We start from the raw sequence: 19,045 nt of genomic DNA, 5'->3' as shown, positions 1-19,045 counted from the left end.
ATTGAGTTAGAAATTATGGGCCAAAATATAAAGTAATCATGCTCAGAAATATTTTTTTTTAATTCATACCATCAAAGTATTTAGTCAACTTCCTAATGTTCTTAAATAAAGATTAAAAATATTTTTATTAGAAACAAATTATAATGTATAATCTTTAGCAAATATATTAAAAATTATTGTAGTGAATACCTTTGATAATACACCATATAATGCTGCTTAGTAGCATTTTCCAAACTGTGCTCTGAGAAACTAAAGTTTCCAAGAAATGTTTACAGGTATTCTGCAGAAAATTGGCAAACACTACAAATCTTCACTCTATCCCACCTTCACAGTGTCCATTAGATATTAAAGGTTCTGAAGTTCAGTAGTAAAGAAACCTAACTTTGTTGAATCCATTGTATCCTATGCTTATTCACCATAAAATTTTCTTTGCATATAACCATTTTTGAAAATTGCTCTGTGGTTGTTTATATACATTCTGTAACCCCCCGCCGTATCTTTGCCTAGCACACAGATGTCAGTACATTTTTGTTGTCAGTATATACTGCTGACTAAATGAATAGATGAATGTGTTTCATCTTGTGTCATTTATTCCATTCTAGCTCACTAAAAGTAGTTTGGGTGTGACGAAGAACTGTGGAACAACTTAGGAGCTTATTGGTAATGAAGGAATTGGCTTCTACAAAAAGCAAATAAGGTACATGACACCTTATAAATAAAAGTAGGAAAACACTGTATCAAACTTCGTTTTATTTTATTTTATTATTATTACTATTTTGGCCGTACTGCATGGCTGGTGGGACCTTAGTTCCCTGACCCGGGCCCTCAGCGGTGAAAGTGTGGAGTCCTAACCACTGGACCTCCAGGGAATTCCCTGGTTTGTTTTAAATAACAAACTAAACAAACTTTAAGTAAATAAATCTTATTTGGGGTAACTACTGAGAAAGTATAAAGGAAAAGTAAATAACAGTGTGAATGCAGTTTACAGTTTAATTGCAGATGCATGTAATTTTAGAGTTTACAACGCACCCGAGCTGATGTCATTTCATAGCATGAGGACGGATTGTTAGTGTTCAGCACATAGATGATAGCTTATCTTCCAGGCTTATTTTCGTCTAATTTCGTAGAGGCTGTGACACAAACCTATTTACCCAAACCTTCCATTATATTCAGCAGTGTCCTGAAATGATCCGTTTTGAAAGTGAACTAATGAGATACTCAAGCTTATCTTATTATTCTAAAGTACAGGATAATATGAACAATGAAAATCATTAGACACTGAACAGCATTTTTATACAAATAAAATTTAAAACATCTCAGTCAGTTGTCTGCACAGATTCTCATTTGTAACGGAGCTGTTTTATCTTTGGCATAATTTACTCAATTTATCTGATCATATGACTGCTTTGCTTTAAAATTTTTCCTTAAAAATTTTATAGCTAAGACTGCACTAATTTACTTTACCAAATACATTGATAAAAAATCTTCCTTCCTCTGAAAACTGTCGATTCTGACATAATAGCCTTTTTCCTTTCAAAATCGAATAAACAATTAATGGTATTCATATGCACAAAAATTTAAGCCAAAAATTCAGACTCATAGGCAAAAACATTAAATACACTCTGCTCTGCCAAAGGAAATATCTTGGCCTCTATCCACATTTATAAAGCAATATATAAAATATATATAATAAATCATCTCTGATTAATTTATCTCTTCCCTTTTGACTTGTAGCTATAGCTGTCAATCATCACCTCATTTGCTTATTGACATTAATGTACTGCTAAAGAACTAGGCTGCAAGTGTAAAACCATAGCTGCAAGAAGTAGTGTTTTGGCAATAGCTAACATTTTGTTAAGGGTCATTGACAAAATTTTTGGAGTGGCTAAAAAAAGTTCTGAAGTAGCAATATTAAATGTGCAAAATGGGGGGAAACTAACATGCAACATCAATAAAGGTGTGATAAATGGCTTTGAAAATGAAAATTACTCTGTTAGTAATAGGCATCCTTTTATACCTTAAAGTAAAAAATGAAAAGTCCAACATTCATTAATAATGTATCTGGTAACCAAATGTAATTTTTATTGACTCTCCTTGGTTAGTATTATTACACTTGCAAATATGAGTTTTCAGTCTCTAATTCCTAGGAAACACCAAAAAATAGAAATATTTCTGAAAAGAAATGTTTTTCTTTGCTACATGTTGGTTCAAAATTAATCACTCCGAAGGAGAGGAACAACATTAACTGTCTAAACGTTTTGCTACATGTTGTCTATTTTTAGGGTCTTATTTCAGAGCCATTTAAATTGAGAGGATCCTTTAATTATGCTCCCAGAGTCAGGAACATACCTTTTATCTATTACAAGCCACTGGGAAGATAATTTGTCTTACCAAAATTCTAAGATAATTATAAAAAAATTTAAAAGTCAGTTGACAATGCTAGTAACAATGGGTCATCTGTCTTCAAATTTTAATGGGTAGTCTATATATTCTCTCTTATTAAGGGAACCCTTATACACTGTTGGTAGAAGTATAAATTGGTATGGCCTTTATGAAAAACAGTATGGAAGTTCCTCAAAAAATTAAGAATAGAACTACCATACGATGCAGCAGTCCCATTTCTGGGTATACATCCAAAGGAAATGATACCAGGGTCTCACAGAGTGCACCCCTACATTCATTTCAGCATTATTCACAGATTCACAATAGCCAACCAAGATGGAAACAACCTGGATGTCTGTCAATAGATGAATGGATGAAGGAAATATGGTGTTTGTGCATTGGTTGGGGGGGGGATGTATAAAATGGAATATTGTTTATCCTTAAAAAAAAAGGAAATCCTGCAATTTGCAAACAACATGGATGAACCTGGAGGACATTGTGCTAAGTGAAATAAACCAGACAGAAAGAAAAATACTACATGATGCCTGTCCAAACACCTAGGGCTTGTCTCTCATTGGTTCCCCCCACCCCCCTTCCCCTTCATCCTCCGGACAAATTGCAAACTGTTCGAAACAGGATGTTGAAGGTGCGGATTCCCCAAGTGGGGAGATTGTTAGGAAAGAGGCCGGTGGGGAGAACCCGAGCACCAGGAGATGAGGAGATGAGGGGCCTTTTCCAAACTCTTTCCAATCAGACGATGTACCATCCTCTTTGTGTCCCATGCATGTTTCAGCTGTAGGAAGGTTCCCCTGCACCTGGAGTTTTGGGACCCATGCAATCGGGGGCCAGGAAGTATTACTCTAAAGGGGCTGCATTTGCTGACCCATCCTCACCAATTCTCTCAGCCCCACGAGCGTCCAGCCTTAGGTCTCATGCAGCTGTGGGTCTTGTGCGGTCAGTCCACGTTGCATTTCAGCCCCTGAACGTATTTTGTAAGTATTTCTCACTCTCTCACTGTCTTTGTATTTCTTTTTTTTTTTTTTTTTTTAATTTATTATTTATTTATTTATGTCTGTGTTGGTCTTCATTTCTGTGCGAGGGCTTTCTCTAGTTGTGGCAAGCGGGGGCCACTCTTCATCGCGGTGCGCGGGCCTCTCATTATCGCGGCCTCTCTTGTTGCGGAGCACAGGCTCCAGATGCGCAGGCTCAGCAATTGTGGCTCACGGGCCCAGTTGCTCTGCGGTATGTGGGATCTTCCCAGACCAGGGCTCGAACCCGTGTCCCCTGCATTGGCAGGCAGATTCTCAACCACTGCGCCACCAGGGAAGCCCTGTATTTCTTTTTTATAATTTACCTTATAATGGTGTATAGCTGATTTTCAATGCTGTGTTTCTTGCTGCCGTACATCCACTTGATTCACTTCCAGAGAGACATCAATAAATTTTTTTTCAGGTTAAAAAAAAAAGAAAAATACTACATGATTTCACTTATATGTGGAATCTAAAATAGTCAAATTCATAGAAGCAGAGAGTATAATGGTGGTTACCAGGGACTTGGGAGGGAGAAATCGGGAGAGGCTGGTCAAAAGGTACCAAGTTTCAGTTATGCATGATGAATAAGTTCTGGTGATCTATTGTACAACAATGTGACTAGAGTTAACAATACTTTTTACTTGAAATGTGCTAAGAGGGTAGATCTTAATGTCACCACCCCAAAAAAGTGTTAACTATCTGAATAGACAGATAGGTTAATTAGTTTGGATGTGATTTTTTTTCCACAATGTATATGTATATCGAATTATCAGTTGAATAATTGTATACCTTAGATATATACAATTCTAAATTGTCAAATATACCCCAATAAAAAAGAAAAAAATCCAAAATTCTTGTTATGGTAAAAAAGTTTTGTTTTCTCTGAGTCAGTAAAATACTGTCCTTAATTTTAAAATCTAAATGGTAAAATGAGAAAGATTATAAGCTGAGGACAGGTTTGAATGTGGTTTATAAAATTAGGAATGGGCAAACCTGGGTTAACTAACTGATCTGAGAATCTCCTCAGAGGTCGCACATTCGGACCACAAGCCGAATCCAGACTGCAACTTAAAAATGGTTTTTACATTTTCTAACGGCTAATAATAAATAAATCAAAAGAATATTTTGTGACACATGAAAATTACATGAAATTCAACTTTCAGTGTCCAGAAATAGAGTTTTATGGGAACGTGCCTACACGTATTCACTCATTTGTCTATGGTGCCTTCCACGTTACAATGGCAGAGTTGAGCTGTAGCAGCAGAGACCTAGGCAGTGCTCTCATCGTTTTGCACTACTGCTCAGCACGTTACAAATTGTAGTGATAGTTATTACTACCAACATTTTGAATGCCACACATACTGTCATTCCACAATATTTCAAAATTTTTTATTACCCGTGCATACCGATAACGTCGGAACAACAAAAAAGGAGACTTCAAGCGTCATGTGTTTAAGGCACGGAGGAGTATGGATTGTTAACGAATTAGATGGCAAAGCATTGTGTCTAAAATGCAAAGACCCTGTAGCTGCTCTGAAAGAATATTATACACGGTGGAATTACCACACTAAGCGCTCACCACAATATTTTCAATTCATAGGAATGCAGTGGCCAGAAAAGTTAGAAAATTTAAAACAAGTTATCTCATCACAGCAGAATTTCTTTACAAAAATTAAAAAATGAAAATAAAGCTGCAGCCAAAGTAAGTTTCTGAGTGGCTCATTTGTTAGCCAAGCAAGGAAAGCCATTTACCAATGGTGAGTTAATTAAATTGTTTTTGATTCGTCAGCTAAAGAAATGTGTCCAAAGTAAACTTGCTTAAGACTATTAAATTAGCCTTTTGGCAAGAACAGTTGCTCAAAGAATCGAGAACATTGAGAACAACATCATTAGTCAATAAAAAACCAAGGCAAATGATTCTGAGTTGTTCTCCTTGGCTCTTGATGTGTCAAAAGATGTTACCGATACTGCCTGGTTATTGTGATTTATTTGATGAGTCAATGCCAAGGTTGAAGTGACTGAAGAGTTGGTTTCTATGAGTCGTCTGCATAGGACAATTACGGACAAGAATATTTTCTAAGAAGTTAAGAAAACATGAGTTCAGTATAACCTGAAGTAGAATCTGCTAAGATGTGTTACAACTTGTGGTGGTAAAAATATGTGTGGGGTAAACAAGGGGTTAGTTGGTCAAATTTACGAAGTTTGTGAAAATGCAATGTTTAAAACCTATGGTTATTTACTGTATTATTCATCTGCAGGTACTCTGTGGAATATGTATGATTCAATCTTATGTTACTGAACTAGCAGTGTCAATGGTGAACTGCATCTTACCGTCGTCATCAGCTGTTATTTTTTCATCAGATATAGAAGCTGAATATCCTGATTTGTCCTCCCACACAACAGTCTGTTGGCTAAGCAGTGGTAGTTTTATTGTGAGTTTCTGAGATCAGAGCTGATATTGAGATTTTTCTGAAACAGAAGAAATGCACTCAACCAGTATTACAGAATACTGAATGGCTTTGTAATTTAGCTTCTGTTGCAGCCTTGATAATGTTTTGTAATGAATGCAACCAAAAACTGAAACAGTGCACAACGGTGAGAATAGCTACTCCCACTGTAGGTGTAGGTGGGAGTCACTGGGATTCAGGGAAAAGCTTCCGACTCAAGGAGAGCTGTAGGGCGGTGCTTCTCAAAGGGTGGCCCTCAGACCAGCAGCATGAGCGTCACCTGACTACCATGAGAAATGCAAATTCTACTGAATCAGAAGCTCTGGAGGTGAAGCCAGCAAAACAGTGCTTAGATGTGAAACAGACTACAGGAAAGTAATTTTGATGACAACTAACACTGTTTGAATCATGAAGTCATGTCAAGCTGCTTTATATACTTCCTGTGCTATCAAAGGTAAGATAAGCAGCAGGAGCTCTATTCTCACATGAATTGGCAGCAGATATACTTTCTGAGCTCAAAGGATATGCCCAGCAGCGTTTTCTGGACCTCAGTGCAAGTGTAAAGGAAATACCCATTTGTCAAAATCCATTCAATTATGCAATTGAGGAGCTTCCACCTAACCTTCAATCAGGAAGTGAGTCAGGAAGTGAGTAATCTGCAATGTAATAACATTCTAAAAGAAAAATATCAAGAGAAGAAAGAACCTAATGGAATTCTTTCAATGCCTTCCAAGTGATAAATATGCTCCATGAAAATCATTTTCTCGTGGATTAATGTAAGTATTTGGCAATACTTATCTGTATGAAAGATATTTTCAAAAACAAAATTTCTAAAATCTTACTATAGATCAACATTAACAGATGAATACATACAATCAATTTTGATGACAGGAAATATTAACATTAAATCCCAATTAAGTGAAATGTTATCCTCCCCCAAAGTATTTCTTTCTTCTTCTTAGTAGAACTGTAATACGAAAAACTGTTCTCAATTATTCTTATGTTTTGAATTCTGTCAATAAAAATTTTGTGGAAATTCATTTTCTCTTTAGTTACATAAGTACTTACATAATAATCTCCATTTTGCCTCTTAGCCCACAAAGCCTAAAATATTTACTATCTGGCCCTCTACAGAAAATTTTTGCTGACCTCTGCTCTAGAACCAGATACTACCTGGACACTTTTAAAAGCGTGGATTGAATGCACTGTCTCTAAAGCTGGATGGCTTGAGTCTGCATGCTGCTGGCTCTGCCACTAGCAGCCATGGGATCATGAGTAAGTTCTTCAATCTTCCTCTGCCTCATCTGTAAATGGGAGTAAGCAACGGTATCTATTTTACAGGGTTGTTAAGAGGACTAAGTGAGTTAGTAAATGCAAAACACAGGAAAGGGTGCCCGGCACAAAGTAAGCATTAACTCAGTGGCAGCTGTTAGCTTAAGATAAAAGCACTGCTTCACCCAGTTGGTAGTCCAATTATAAATCTCATCCTCCTAAAAGGTCCATTGAATAAAGCATTTAAGATGTTTACATACATTCCTGGGTGAAAAGGAAATCCAAATGCATGAAGCTAATAACAGAGGATAACCAAGCCCTTTTCCAACTGCCCTGTGCTTCTGCCATCAAATAGAAGACATTGTGGGGCATACCAACAAGACAGCAGCTCTCATACAATGGTTTCTTACGTGGAGGAGATTGGATTACTATTTTAATATTTTAAATGTCACGTATTACATTCTTTATATTCTATAAAAGAATAAACACAGTGCTACTAGTAATTTATAACATTTATAATTTTAAAATTTGACATATGGCTTAATTCAATAATATATTCTTATTCATTCAGTAACTATTTACTGAATGCCTACTATTTTCCGTATGTATAAATCCACTAGCTTTACTTTGGGGGTAAAATGCTTTCATATATGTACTATTGAGAGTATCCTCAAAAATTTCCTAGAGATATATATTAACTGTGCTAATTTTTAAACTAAATATGCTTTTTCTTAAATGACTACATCTTATAGCAAGAAATTCTAGAGTAGTGCTGTCCAATATGATAACCACTAGCTTCAGGTAACTACCGAATACTTGAAATGTAGCTAGTACAACTGAGGGATGGAATTTTTAATTAAATTTAAGTTAACTAAAATTAAATAAAATAGCCACATGTGGCTAGTGGCTGCTGTATTGGACAGCAGAGTTCTATGGGATCACTCTAGGATGTGTGGATATTGGAAATTAACATTTTGCCCCGTGCGGGAAAATAAATTTTGTTACACTATATATTTAGTATTAGTTTGCTATTCGAAACAGCCCTGCTTTTTCATTCCACAAAATATTTTCTGTCTACTTTCTTAGCAGCAGAACTCAATCAATTTACTATTTAACAAAACAATGTTTGTTTGTTTTCTCCACTGTTGCTGATTTCTAATTATTTAAGGTGCTGGGGCACAGAAAATAAAATAAAATAAAATCCACATATAATTCAGAAGTCTTAAACCTTTCCCTCTGGCAAATTTTTAAGGCATCTGCTGAACAGTTGGAAAACTATTTCGTTTGATAGTTTACCTCTTGTTCTTGATTATGCCCATATTTTACTACTGATATTATCCAGTAGTAAAATAGATAAATATATCAGAAGAAAACTGGAAAAACTGAAAACTTTCAAGTTGAAGAATTAGTATATCAACGTAAAAAATAATCTTAACAGATAAAAAGTAAGATTCTTTCTCCAACCAACTCTGACAATTTTGTACATACCAAACGAAATACTGGCCAGGTCATAAGGCTTATTATTAATAAGGCATCTTTACATGGAGGTGTGAAAAATTCACTTTATTTTTGCATAAATATCATGATACTTTATTGTTCAAAGTGCTTCTTTCAAAATAAGTTAAAATGTTTCCATATTACTCTTTTATTAAACATGTAGTTATTGACTAAAGCATAATATCACTGATTAACATAAGACAAAAATAATATGAGCCACTCATATATTCTTGAAAGAAAGTGCTTACAATATTTTATGAAAACATTTGTTTACATCACTGATTTAATGATTTAATGGACAGTTCCATATTTTTCTTTAAAATCCACAAATGTCTTAAGATATTCCCACCATTATAAAAACTAAACAAAACCAACCCCAAAACAAAACCCTACAAAAGCACATTAATTTTATTATAAGACATATATGAAGTCACTGAGTAAAGCTCTTTTTTATAAACACTTTTGGAAAGCTCACATTGAGTTCTAGCACAGCTCTATTATCAATCTGTGAACAGAAGGACACATCAAGTAAGGAAAGATCTTTACAAGATTCCAGGAGTTTTCTTAAGGATGCTGGACTTACCATTCTTGTTCCTGTTTAAAATAAACCAAACAAAATATTATGTAACATTTATATAATATCCTGATAAAAAGTCCCTTTTTATTATTTAAAATACACTTAAAATAGACTTTTACAAATTACAAACATTTCTTAAAACAAGACTTCATATTGAAATAGTCCTGTTAAAAAAAAATAAAATTTCCCAGCCAAATTGGTATCTAGGACCTGAATTTTGTCAATCTCTACCCATTCTATCTTCATTCCTACCTCTTACCCTTTCCAATCAGCTCCTCCAGACTTTCCTATTTCTGTTCACCCCAGTTCAAAACTGTTTGCACATCTCATTTTCCTGAACCCATGGGTCAAATCAGGCAGCAATACTTAATGATTCAACCTCTAATTCCATGCAGTGTAATTACTGAGCGACTACCCTGTAGAAACTTCTGTTTCAGGCACTGGAGATACAAAGATGAGTAAGACACGTGTCTGCCTTAAAGAACTCATCGACTAGAGTTGAAAGCAAATAACTACAACACAATTCGATAAGTTTTACAGTAAGTGGTAGGTATAAAATGGCATAACTGGAAGACAAATGATGGATGATGAGTACTATTTAGCCCACGTTAAATCTGAAGTGATTATGGGCTATTCAGATGGGTTATAAATCATATAAATTATGTAAAGCACCTGATGCACGGCAGGCACTCAATAAGTACCAAATATCACTAGGCTCTAAGATGTCATCTGTTGTAACTACAGCTTTTCTAGGGAGAAAAAAAATCATCACAATCATATTACATATACATACCTGGGATGGGGATTAAAGGTTCTGAAACACTAGTCTATGCCTTTTTCTCTGAGAAATCCTTTCTCCGCGCCTCCCCCCCATCAGAAGGGAGAAGTAACTATACTTCTACCAGAAGCTGTAACTATACTGCCACCCTGGCTGCGAATGGCCCCATGATAAACCAATGCAGATTCTCCTGGGAATTTAGAATTGGGATTCAGTAAAGCCTCCAGTGCCCATTTGATCTCTTGAACTAAAGGCATGGAAAACTGGGTCAGGGCTGCTATATTTAGCCATGTGTACCCAGAGGAACAGAGATGGCCACCATGACAAGAAAAGAACAAAGCGAAACCAAAGGGAGAAGCAGACACAAACGTCTCTGTAAGTGTACAGCGGCAGAGGGTGTGGGTTAGGGACAGGGGCCTGAGTATGCAGGATAGGAGAAGGAACGAAAATGAGAAAAAGCTTCCTCGCCTTTTGATGGTTTTCCAGTCTCTCCTGAGGTCTGACCATACCCAGCTTCTACCCATGGGATCTGAGATGGACACCTGTATCTTCATAATAATCGTCTTTTTCGTATGCTTAAGTTATCTTGAGGGGGTTTCTGTTATATAAGATCAGAGAACCTCACCTAAGCCATTTGGCTCTGTGGAGCTTTTCACCTAGGGCTGTGACTTTTTTCTATTTGCCAGTCTTGGTCATTAGAATCTGAGTTTCCTGATAAATTAGGAGTTCCTAAAGCCTAAGAGAATGCCAGGGAAGGAAGTCAGAGATTGAACATTTAACTGGGCTAGGGTCACCTGTCCTATGTTTCCAGGGTACTGTGTCCTGTTGTTTTGTTATCCACTTAGGACACAATTCTGTTTTCAGTCAGCTTGCTCCTTCAGGGTACTGAATATCTCCAGTGTTTAAAATAATGCCAAACACAGTATATGCTCAATAAGTGTGTAATGAATGAAAAAATGAAGGAATGGTGGTTAACTGCCCAACGCCATCACCCTGGTGTAGACCCTCGTGAGATGGATTATTGAAGCTAATCTCTTTGATTTTGATTTCTTCCTTCTCCAATTCACCTACTACTCATTTCCAGATAAGTATTCCTAAAACACAGCTCTAAATACATCACTCATATCCTTAATTAAAACCCAGTAAAAGCTCTTGTTTAATTTTGTGCATACGCCTCATCCTGGTGTTCAAAACTCTCCATGATACCCTCCATTATACCAACATTCTAGATCAAATTAGACTGCCTATTCTCTAAAGATATTCTGTACTTTTAACTCCTTTGCTTTTGCTTCATGCTATTCATTCTGCCTAAAATGCCCTTCTCCCCCAATTTCCTGCTCACTTTTTAAGGATACCTTTCAAATATCTATTAGCCTTTTAAATTAGGCTTTTCCTTATTTCTCTGATCATATATATACTCTCTTTTCTTTGAGCCCCATCAAAGTGGACTTGCTTCTGGCTTGCACTACAGTTATATATATGCTTGTTTTATTCTTTCTTGCTAGGTTTTCAACTCCTGAAGACAGGGACTGTGTCTTATTCAGCTTTGTACTGATCGATAAGTACGTTAAGTATGACGAAGATATGCCACTTAACATTCATATGTGCTAATCACAAAATGACAAAATAATGAATATAAGCATGGTTTAACTAAGAATCCTTTTTTTCAAAAAAAAATAAGGATTCTAACACTAAACGATGAAAGGAAACCAAAAAACAACAATAAAAGTAAAGAAAATACACCACAGTGGTTAGAAGCATAGACTCTGGTTCAAGTCCAGATTCCTTACGAGTTATAAGCCCTGGGCAAATCACTTAACCTATTTCCACCCGTTTCCTCCTCTGTGGCTAATAATAATATCTACCTCATAAGGTTGTTGTGATGATTAAATCAGTTAATATATGCTCAGAACAGTATAAAGCACATAGTCATGTTGTTGTTAACAATATTAATTATTGACTACTAGTGATATTACTTTTTACTGTGCTCTTTATATTTGAAATAAGATGTTCCAATGTATTCGCATGACGGTCATCTTCCATCGGTAATTAGATCTGACATAATAAATAATGATACTGCCTTGCTCTTATGCTCATGAAAGTCACAAATGTCTTCAAAAAGAAGTCATTATACTTCGTACCTGCTTTTCTTTTATGTCTCTGTCAAGTAATTCATACATTTACAGACCAAACTTAGGCCACCTGACAATGGAACCCACTGTTCATCACAACGGTGCTTTTGTTTTGGGATCAGTGTTACCGACTTCTTTGGTAGCATCTCTTTCAGCTACTGGCTACCCTCCATCTCTAGTGTATGTTTTTTGGGTTTATTTGAGGGTTTTTTGGAGGGAGAATTGTAAACTAGATTTTAAACAACAAAGGCACCATCCTCTGAAGTGAAGCCTGACGCAATTAGTGATCATTTTAAAAGGCCCTTGACTGCCTTTCCTCATGAAGTCATGACTTTTTCTTGAACGTTTCAAAATAATTACCTTATTTTAAAAAGTCTAGGCTAATTCAAGGGGGAAGGTAGATAGGCAGGCAAAGAAACAAGCAAGGTAAGTGGTGTGGTGTTTTGAAAAGACAGTACTGACTGTGGAGACAAAACCCTTGTACGTGAACCCTTGCTCTGCCACATATTAACTGCTGGCTCCAGTATCCTCATCTATGAAAAGACAATGATACCCAGCTTCCTGAGCAATGAAGATTAAGGAGAATATAACACAGATGAAGTATCTAGCCTAAAGTGTGCATATAATAGGCAAGGATTTCTCCCTAAGGTTTTTTTTTTAGCCAACTGTTTTTATTGATTTTTTAAATTTTTATTTATTTTTATTGAAGTACCGTTGATTTACAATATTGTGTTAGTTTCAGGTGTATGGCACAGTGATTCAGTAATTTTTGCAGATTATATTCCATTATAGGTTATTATAAGATACCTGATATCATTCCAGTGTATATATCCTTGTTGCTTATCAATTTTATATAGAGTAGTTTGTATCTGTTAATCCCATATGCTTAATTTTCCCTTCCTAAATTTTTAAGCAAGAATTTCTGCCTACAAGGAACTTGAATAAGTAACATGCAACTATATAAGCAACATCTACAAATGTACCATAAGCCTGGGCTGTGGAGAGATTTTAACTGAAACTACAAACATAAGTGTTGAAAATCTTCAGGTTTCCCTTTGGTTGAATGTTGAATAAACAGGAAAGGATATAATTAGCACTTCAAGGACTAATCTATTAGTATTAATAGATTACTAGAAACACAGTGCAAGTGCTATTTGGGTTCACCACTGTGTGGGCAATTATAACCGTGGCATTGCTAGCACTTCCGGCCAATGTCAGAAGTAACAAAATATCACAGGGTTTCTGGCTGTAAATTGCAAAAAAGACACAAGGAATCCCAGCACTGGGAAGGATTTTCAATAGCTCTGCCTCAGGGTAGAACTATTCCTAAAAACTAGAATCATCAGGGATGGAAATTTCACAATATTCCTTAATCAAGAATTTAACATCAAGAAGCCATATGTGTGTGTGTGTGTGCCTTGAATTCATTATACAAACGGATTAATTTCTTATCTGTCAATAACAATGGAGAACACAGCTCACACAAACTCTCACTCTTCTTACTAGACCAAGAATTATGGTTATTTAGAGCTTTCTGATAGGTTCAACTATAAAATTCTGTTACTACCCTCACTCTTTTACTTAAATACAGTTATAATTATCAGGACAACATTTTTATTGTATCCAAGAATTTTTTTTCTCCCTATAAAAAGTCTGAGGTTAGTTTTTATGTCAAGGCTTTAAAAGAAATTTACAGATTGTATCCTTACCTAATATGTCCAGTTGGCGTAATCTGGTACAATTACATGCTAGTTCTTCAATGTCTGTGTCACACACAGACCTGTTAGCTGTTAGAAAGAGTTTCTGCAAGTTTGGAAGCTGGCGTGCCAGTTTGGCAAAGCAGCCGGTGCTGCTCTGCAGAGTAGGGCACCAGCCGAGGTCAAGTTCCTCCAGAAGCGGACACCCAGAAGCCAGCTCTGCTATCCCGTTCTCAGTAATGTTCTTACATCTCCACAGATCCAGAGTCCGGAGTTGTTTACACTTGGCTCCTATCATGCTAGCTATCACGTCATAGTCTTCAATCTGGAAACCAAATAATTTCAATCTTTCTCACATTATGCTCAGAAATACAAAACTGTTTTGAGCATGTTAAAGCATTCTTAATCATCTCCTCTTGTTTGCTTCTGTGCAAACATACCCACGTCGTCGTTAACACAGATCTGCCCACTCATCTCACAGATCTGCCACGGTTTCGTTAAACAGCGAGAGTAATCACTTACTTAAAAATCCGTTTAACAGAATTCCAGACAGAGGACGTTCATGAATTAAATCCCAAAGCAGCCTGAAATCCTCAGTCCCTCTTAAAGAATCTGAGGATTATGTATTGTCCTTGTAAGCCTCCCATTTTGACCGTGCTGTTGCTACTTTGATATATGTAAGATCTCCCTGATAAAGGGATGCACTTTGCTAGGCTCTAAAATAGTAAGTGAATATGCTGATGGTACTAATAAGGATACTAGTTTTGGGTTAAATGAGGCATTTGGGGACTGGAAATGCAACCTGAAAAATAATTTAGATTGTGATAAGTTAGCTGCTGTCAGTTATTGGAGGTGTCCAGTGATTTACCTCATGATCGTGGCATAAGCTTCCACTAGTCAAGAATTAAACATTTCGGTTCACGGGCTTTGAGTGTTTTAATAATGTTTCTTTAAACAGATTCTTTTAGGAGTTTCATTGGACTTTGTTATAATCAGGTATCAGCATTATCACCAGAAGTCAAAAGGAAACAAAACAGCAAACATTTCCAATGATTACTTCCTTTTGTTCATTTGTTTATTCATATTTTCATCTACAACGTGCCAGCATCACTCCAGACACTAGGAGCAACAGTGGATCAAAAAAAAAAGACTGTGTTCACATTTCTTGGAAAGACATACAGACAAATAAATGAGCAAAATAAATTCAGAGAGTGATAAGTAAAACAATAAAACAGGGTGACATGAGAGTGATCAGAGTGGCAGAGGTTGAGGGAGGGAGGGGTGGCTGCCGGGATCTCCGGGAATGAGCGTGGCTCATTCAAGGAACAGAAATATGATGGGTACACGGCCCAAGCGGAGTGAGAGAGAGGGCGGGCTGTGAAGCCAGAGAGCTACGCACGGGCCAGGCCATCAGGCTGTGAAGGACCTTGAATTTTTATTTTAACTATAAGGAGATCAATGGAGGGTTTGAAACAAATATGATTCACATTAAAACAAAAACCCCTCCGGACTCTGGAGGATGGTCTAAGGTGGGTATGAATGGAGGAGGAAGCCCAGTGAAGAGGCCTGCATTAGCACAGAGGAGAGATGCCGGGGCTTGGATTAAGGTGAAGCAGTGGCATTGGAGAAGTGGACAGGTTGGGGGCTATATTTTGAGTCAGAACCAAAGAGCTGATAGATTAGATACAGTGGTGATGATTTCTAAGCTTCTTCAGGAACAATCATGCAGAAGACCACGAGAAATCTATTTGGGTAAATACAACTATCTTCTTAAGTGAGTGGACCCGAACAACACAAAACTGTAACTTTGATCATTAGTGCAGCCAATTAGCTTCTTTAGAAAGAAGCAATTTAAAAACTTTCCAAAACCCATGATTCTGATTGCTATTATTTTGATAGTCAAAAATAAAATATCAAATGAATCATCCTGCCTTTTGGTCAGCTGACAGGAAAGAAACTGAAATAAACATTGTATTAAAGTATCAACCAAGAGCTGTGTGTGTTACTGTCCTGGTGAACCCAGACCTGCTGTGAAGAACAGTACTTCTGTGACAAGTATGAAATGTTTCAATCACCACGTTAGTAGCAGTATCAGCAGTATTAGCAGTATTTCTGAACTTCGAATGTCAAGTCCTTAAAACTTCATTTCCTGGCGAATAAATATCAATTGTAACAATACTGGTAACTACATACTTTAATTTAAAAATAGCCTATTTATCTAAAATAGCATTTCCCGTACCATATTACATAATAATAGATGTAACATGAAAAAATGGGTTCATTAGCCAGGTAAAGTTGGCAAACACTGGTTTAAGCAAAGGCAAACTGTTTCTTTATTGTAGGACATACCATTGAAAACTCCAGGGCGAGGATATAGGAGCATTGTTTCCTAATTTAGACCCAGAATTCCTATTCCCCCTTCTTTCCCTCTACAATACACAACTTTTTAACTTGAATATCTTTTAGGACTAATGTTCCATAGGTCAGCTTTGGAAAATGCTGACTTCAACTACACCTAATTCCAACTATAAACATACATAATTCCAACTCTAAAGTGTCTGTGATTAGCGGCCTGCTTTTCTAGAGAATGCTGCTCTAGGTTATGGGGAGGTAATTAACAGGCAGAATAAGATACCTCTGGCCAAAGTCAAAGCAGGGTCCTTACCAATCTAAAGAAGGCAGGCTAACAATAAGCAAAGTCCAAGTGACAGTAACTGGCTGGTGTGTTGTCACAGAAAGTGCCATGGAGTGTCACTGAGCCCATCCAGAAGAGCCACTAGAAGGACCCAACAGAAGCCCATGAAATGGCTTACTAACGTAAAAGGTTGACCAGAAGGGAAACCTAATGCTGAGTTAGTGGGCTCTCAGATTGTTTCCAGAGACTGGGATGGGCCTGAGCCCATACATGGGGTTTAATAAGGCCTAAAAACTTCTCTGATCTTGCAACCATCCTGCTTATTCAGGTCTTCCTAATAAGTGGATGCAAAACTGGAATGGTTTAGGATCTCCTGAATCTGCTTTGGGTATGGGCGGGGCAGGTAAGAAAATAAAGAGGAATGGATCCCTCCACAGTCAGTTATATTGGGAGATGCATTTCCTGTGAGTGTGCATGCATGCACACACGCACATAGGCTCACACGAGTGCACACACGCGCACAGAGTTCTACTGTCCCTTGAGTGTCAGTCTTATTTATTAACCATGTAATTTAGTTGAAAAACATTTAATTCATCCCATGAACTCTTCCAATGACATATAACTTATAATTTTGTATCTGAAAGGACTTTCAAGATTATTTATTCCAACAGTCCCTAGGCTTTTGGATTTCACAGACCAGTAACGTTTCAAAAAAATTAGTTCCAACATAGGTTGGTGTCCATCTTTTCATCTTACTCAGTAAGGACAGTAAAACAAACAAAATAAACCTATCTACTATCATCAGCATTTCCAGAAAATAATCTCTGAACTCAAAAACTAAAATTAGCTTTGTGAAAAACTTACCAGACTACTGGCATTTGGGTATGATTGATATATTATTTTGTAAAGAAGCCCAGAGAGTTAAATAGCTTGTCTGAGAGAACATCTGGCTTGAGGCAGAACCACACTCTTTGCACCACACTATACTTCTTTCCTTGTTCTCACACATAAATAATGTCAGTGCTTCAAAGACAAATTCTCCCACTTAAGGAAAATGTTTTAAAGCGGGGTGCACATAGTTATGCATAAATCTGAAAAGCTGTGGGTGGGTGTGGGGAGGGTCGGGTCAGGATAAAAGTCACCCATGGGAAGAAAAAGAGAAGCAGCAACTGAGAATAAAGAATTTTCAAATACTCACCATGACACAACTACCCAAACTGAGGTGCTGAAGCTCTGAACAGAAGTTCAAAACGCTGAGCAGGGCTGTTTGCTGCCATCAGGAACCACAACAGAGGCAAATAAGGAAAGGCCAAGAAAGTGAAACAAAGAGAAGAGGTCAATTAGACATTAAAGGCTGTCACTGCTTTTCCTGAAACAGAGCTCAAAACCTCGGTTACAAACACCACAAATGCCATTTAATGAGTCCCCAGGTGTTCACACCATTGATTGGCTTGGAGTCAAGGTAATCATTACTCGTCTCCACGTAGGAAGTCGTCACTCTGTACATGATTTTGCATGCCCTAAAGACACCTATATTCCCTATGACCTCTCAGTGCATTTTCCAAATGTAAGCAATTTGAAAGCCTGGTGAAGACCGAACAAGACAAGCTAAACCATCCCTCCCTCCCTCCAAAAAAAAAAAAAAGAGCACCGAGGGTTGGTGACAACTGTAGAACAGTGGCAGCTCTGACATTCACTGATCAGCTGCAGGCTGATGGAACTGCCAATAGCCACCCCAACTCAGGATTGAGCCGGTGACTTTAATGTCAAAGAATTCTCTTTGTTGACAAGGATCCCAACAACCATCGAGCACCTGTCACTAGCGACATGCTGACTGAAACGTGCACTTTCTAGTCATGTTTCTGCCATTTCAGCCCATCTGTCCTGTGCAGTGGAAACGGTCTCACCACTAAAGAAACCCAAAGGTGTCCGAGACTGCTACATAATCATGGTTCCTGAAATATCTCTAAACAGTCAAAATTTCACTTGATGACATGCCTGCCATGAAAAATTTAAAAACGAGCAATGCAGAGCATTCAGATTTCTAGTTTTTCCTTTTATAAATTAAAAAAAATACTACTCAAACATGTGGCAAACTTTCTAAAGCTCTGAACTAAATAAATCATATCTAACAAAATTAAGATGATATTATACAGCCTCTGTTTAATCTATTCCAAGTGTTCAGAAACGAAAAAATTATCAGTTGGGGAGGGATTGAGGAATGTGCCAATGACAACACAAAACATTTATCAGATTCTTATTGAGAAAATAAAGTAACGAAGTACTTCATTTAAAATGAACTTAGGGCAAAAATAAAATAACAGTAGTTATAATAGGCCCTAGATTGGTACTAGACTTAAGACTAATTGTTTCACTGTTGTGCATTTTTTTAAAATTTAAGCAAAAAAAAAAAAAAAGTTTATATTGATTTTATGCTTAAGTTTCAACACAACTTATAACATTTATAAGACAATGCCATGTAGCTCTCAGAATGTTGACATCAGAAGAGGTATATGAAGATAAGTTAAGTTTCAGATTCTCCATAATACTTAGCTATTTTAACTTACTGATGGGAAAATGACATTAGGTTTGTTTTT

At 36.9% G+C, this 19,045-nt stretch overlaps 1 protein-coding gene across 3 annotated transcripts in view; it reads right to left on the bottom strand.

The window, feature by feature from the left end:
• Window positions 1-8,674: 8,674 nt before the first annotated feature.
• Window positions 8,675-19,045, bottom strand: part of FBXL4 (F-box and leucine rich repeat protein 4) — a 71,165-nt gene continuing 60,794 nt past the window's right edge. For all 3 annotated transcript variants that reach the window (XM_007169664.2, XM_007169666.2, XM_007169665.2), the window contains exons 7-9: window positions 17,647-17,718; window positions 13,826-14,138; window positions 8,675-9,223 (exon numbers count right to left, since the gene is read on the bottom strand). In XM_007169664.2, coding sequence (XP_007169726.1) covers window positions 9,060-9,223; window positions 13,826-14,138; window positions 17,647-17,718 — 549 coding nt within the window. In that variant the 3' untranslated portion in view covers window positions 8,675-9,059. The remainder of the gene's footprint in view (window positions 9,224-13,825; window positions 14,139-17,646; window positions 17,719-19,045) is intronic.

The sequence above is a fragment of the Balaenoptera acutorostrata genome, chromosome 14 (genome assembly GCF_949987535.1).
Source record: "Balaenoptera acutorostrata chromosome 14, mBalAcu1.1, whole genome shotgun sequence".
In the NCBI taxonomy this organism is placed as follows: Eukaryota; Metazoa; Chordata; class Mammalia; order Artiodactyla; family Balaenopteridae; genus Balaenoptera; species Balaenoptera acutorostrata.
This window is presented reverse-complemented; position numbering and strand designations above follow the sequence as displayed.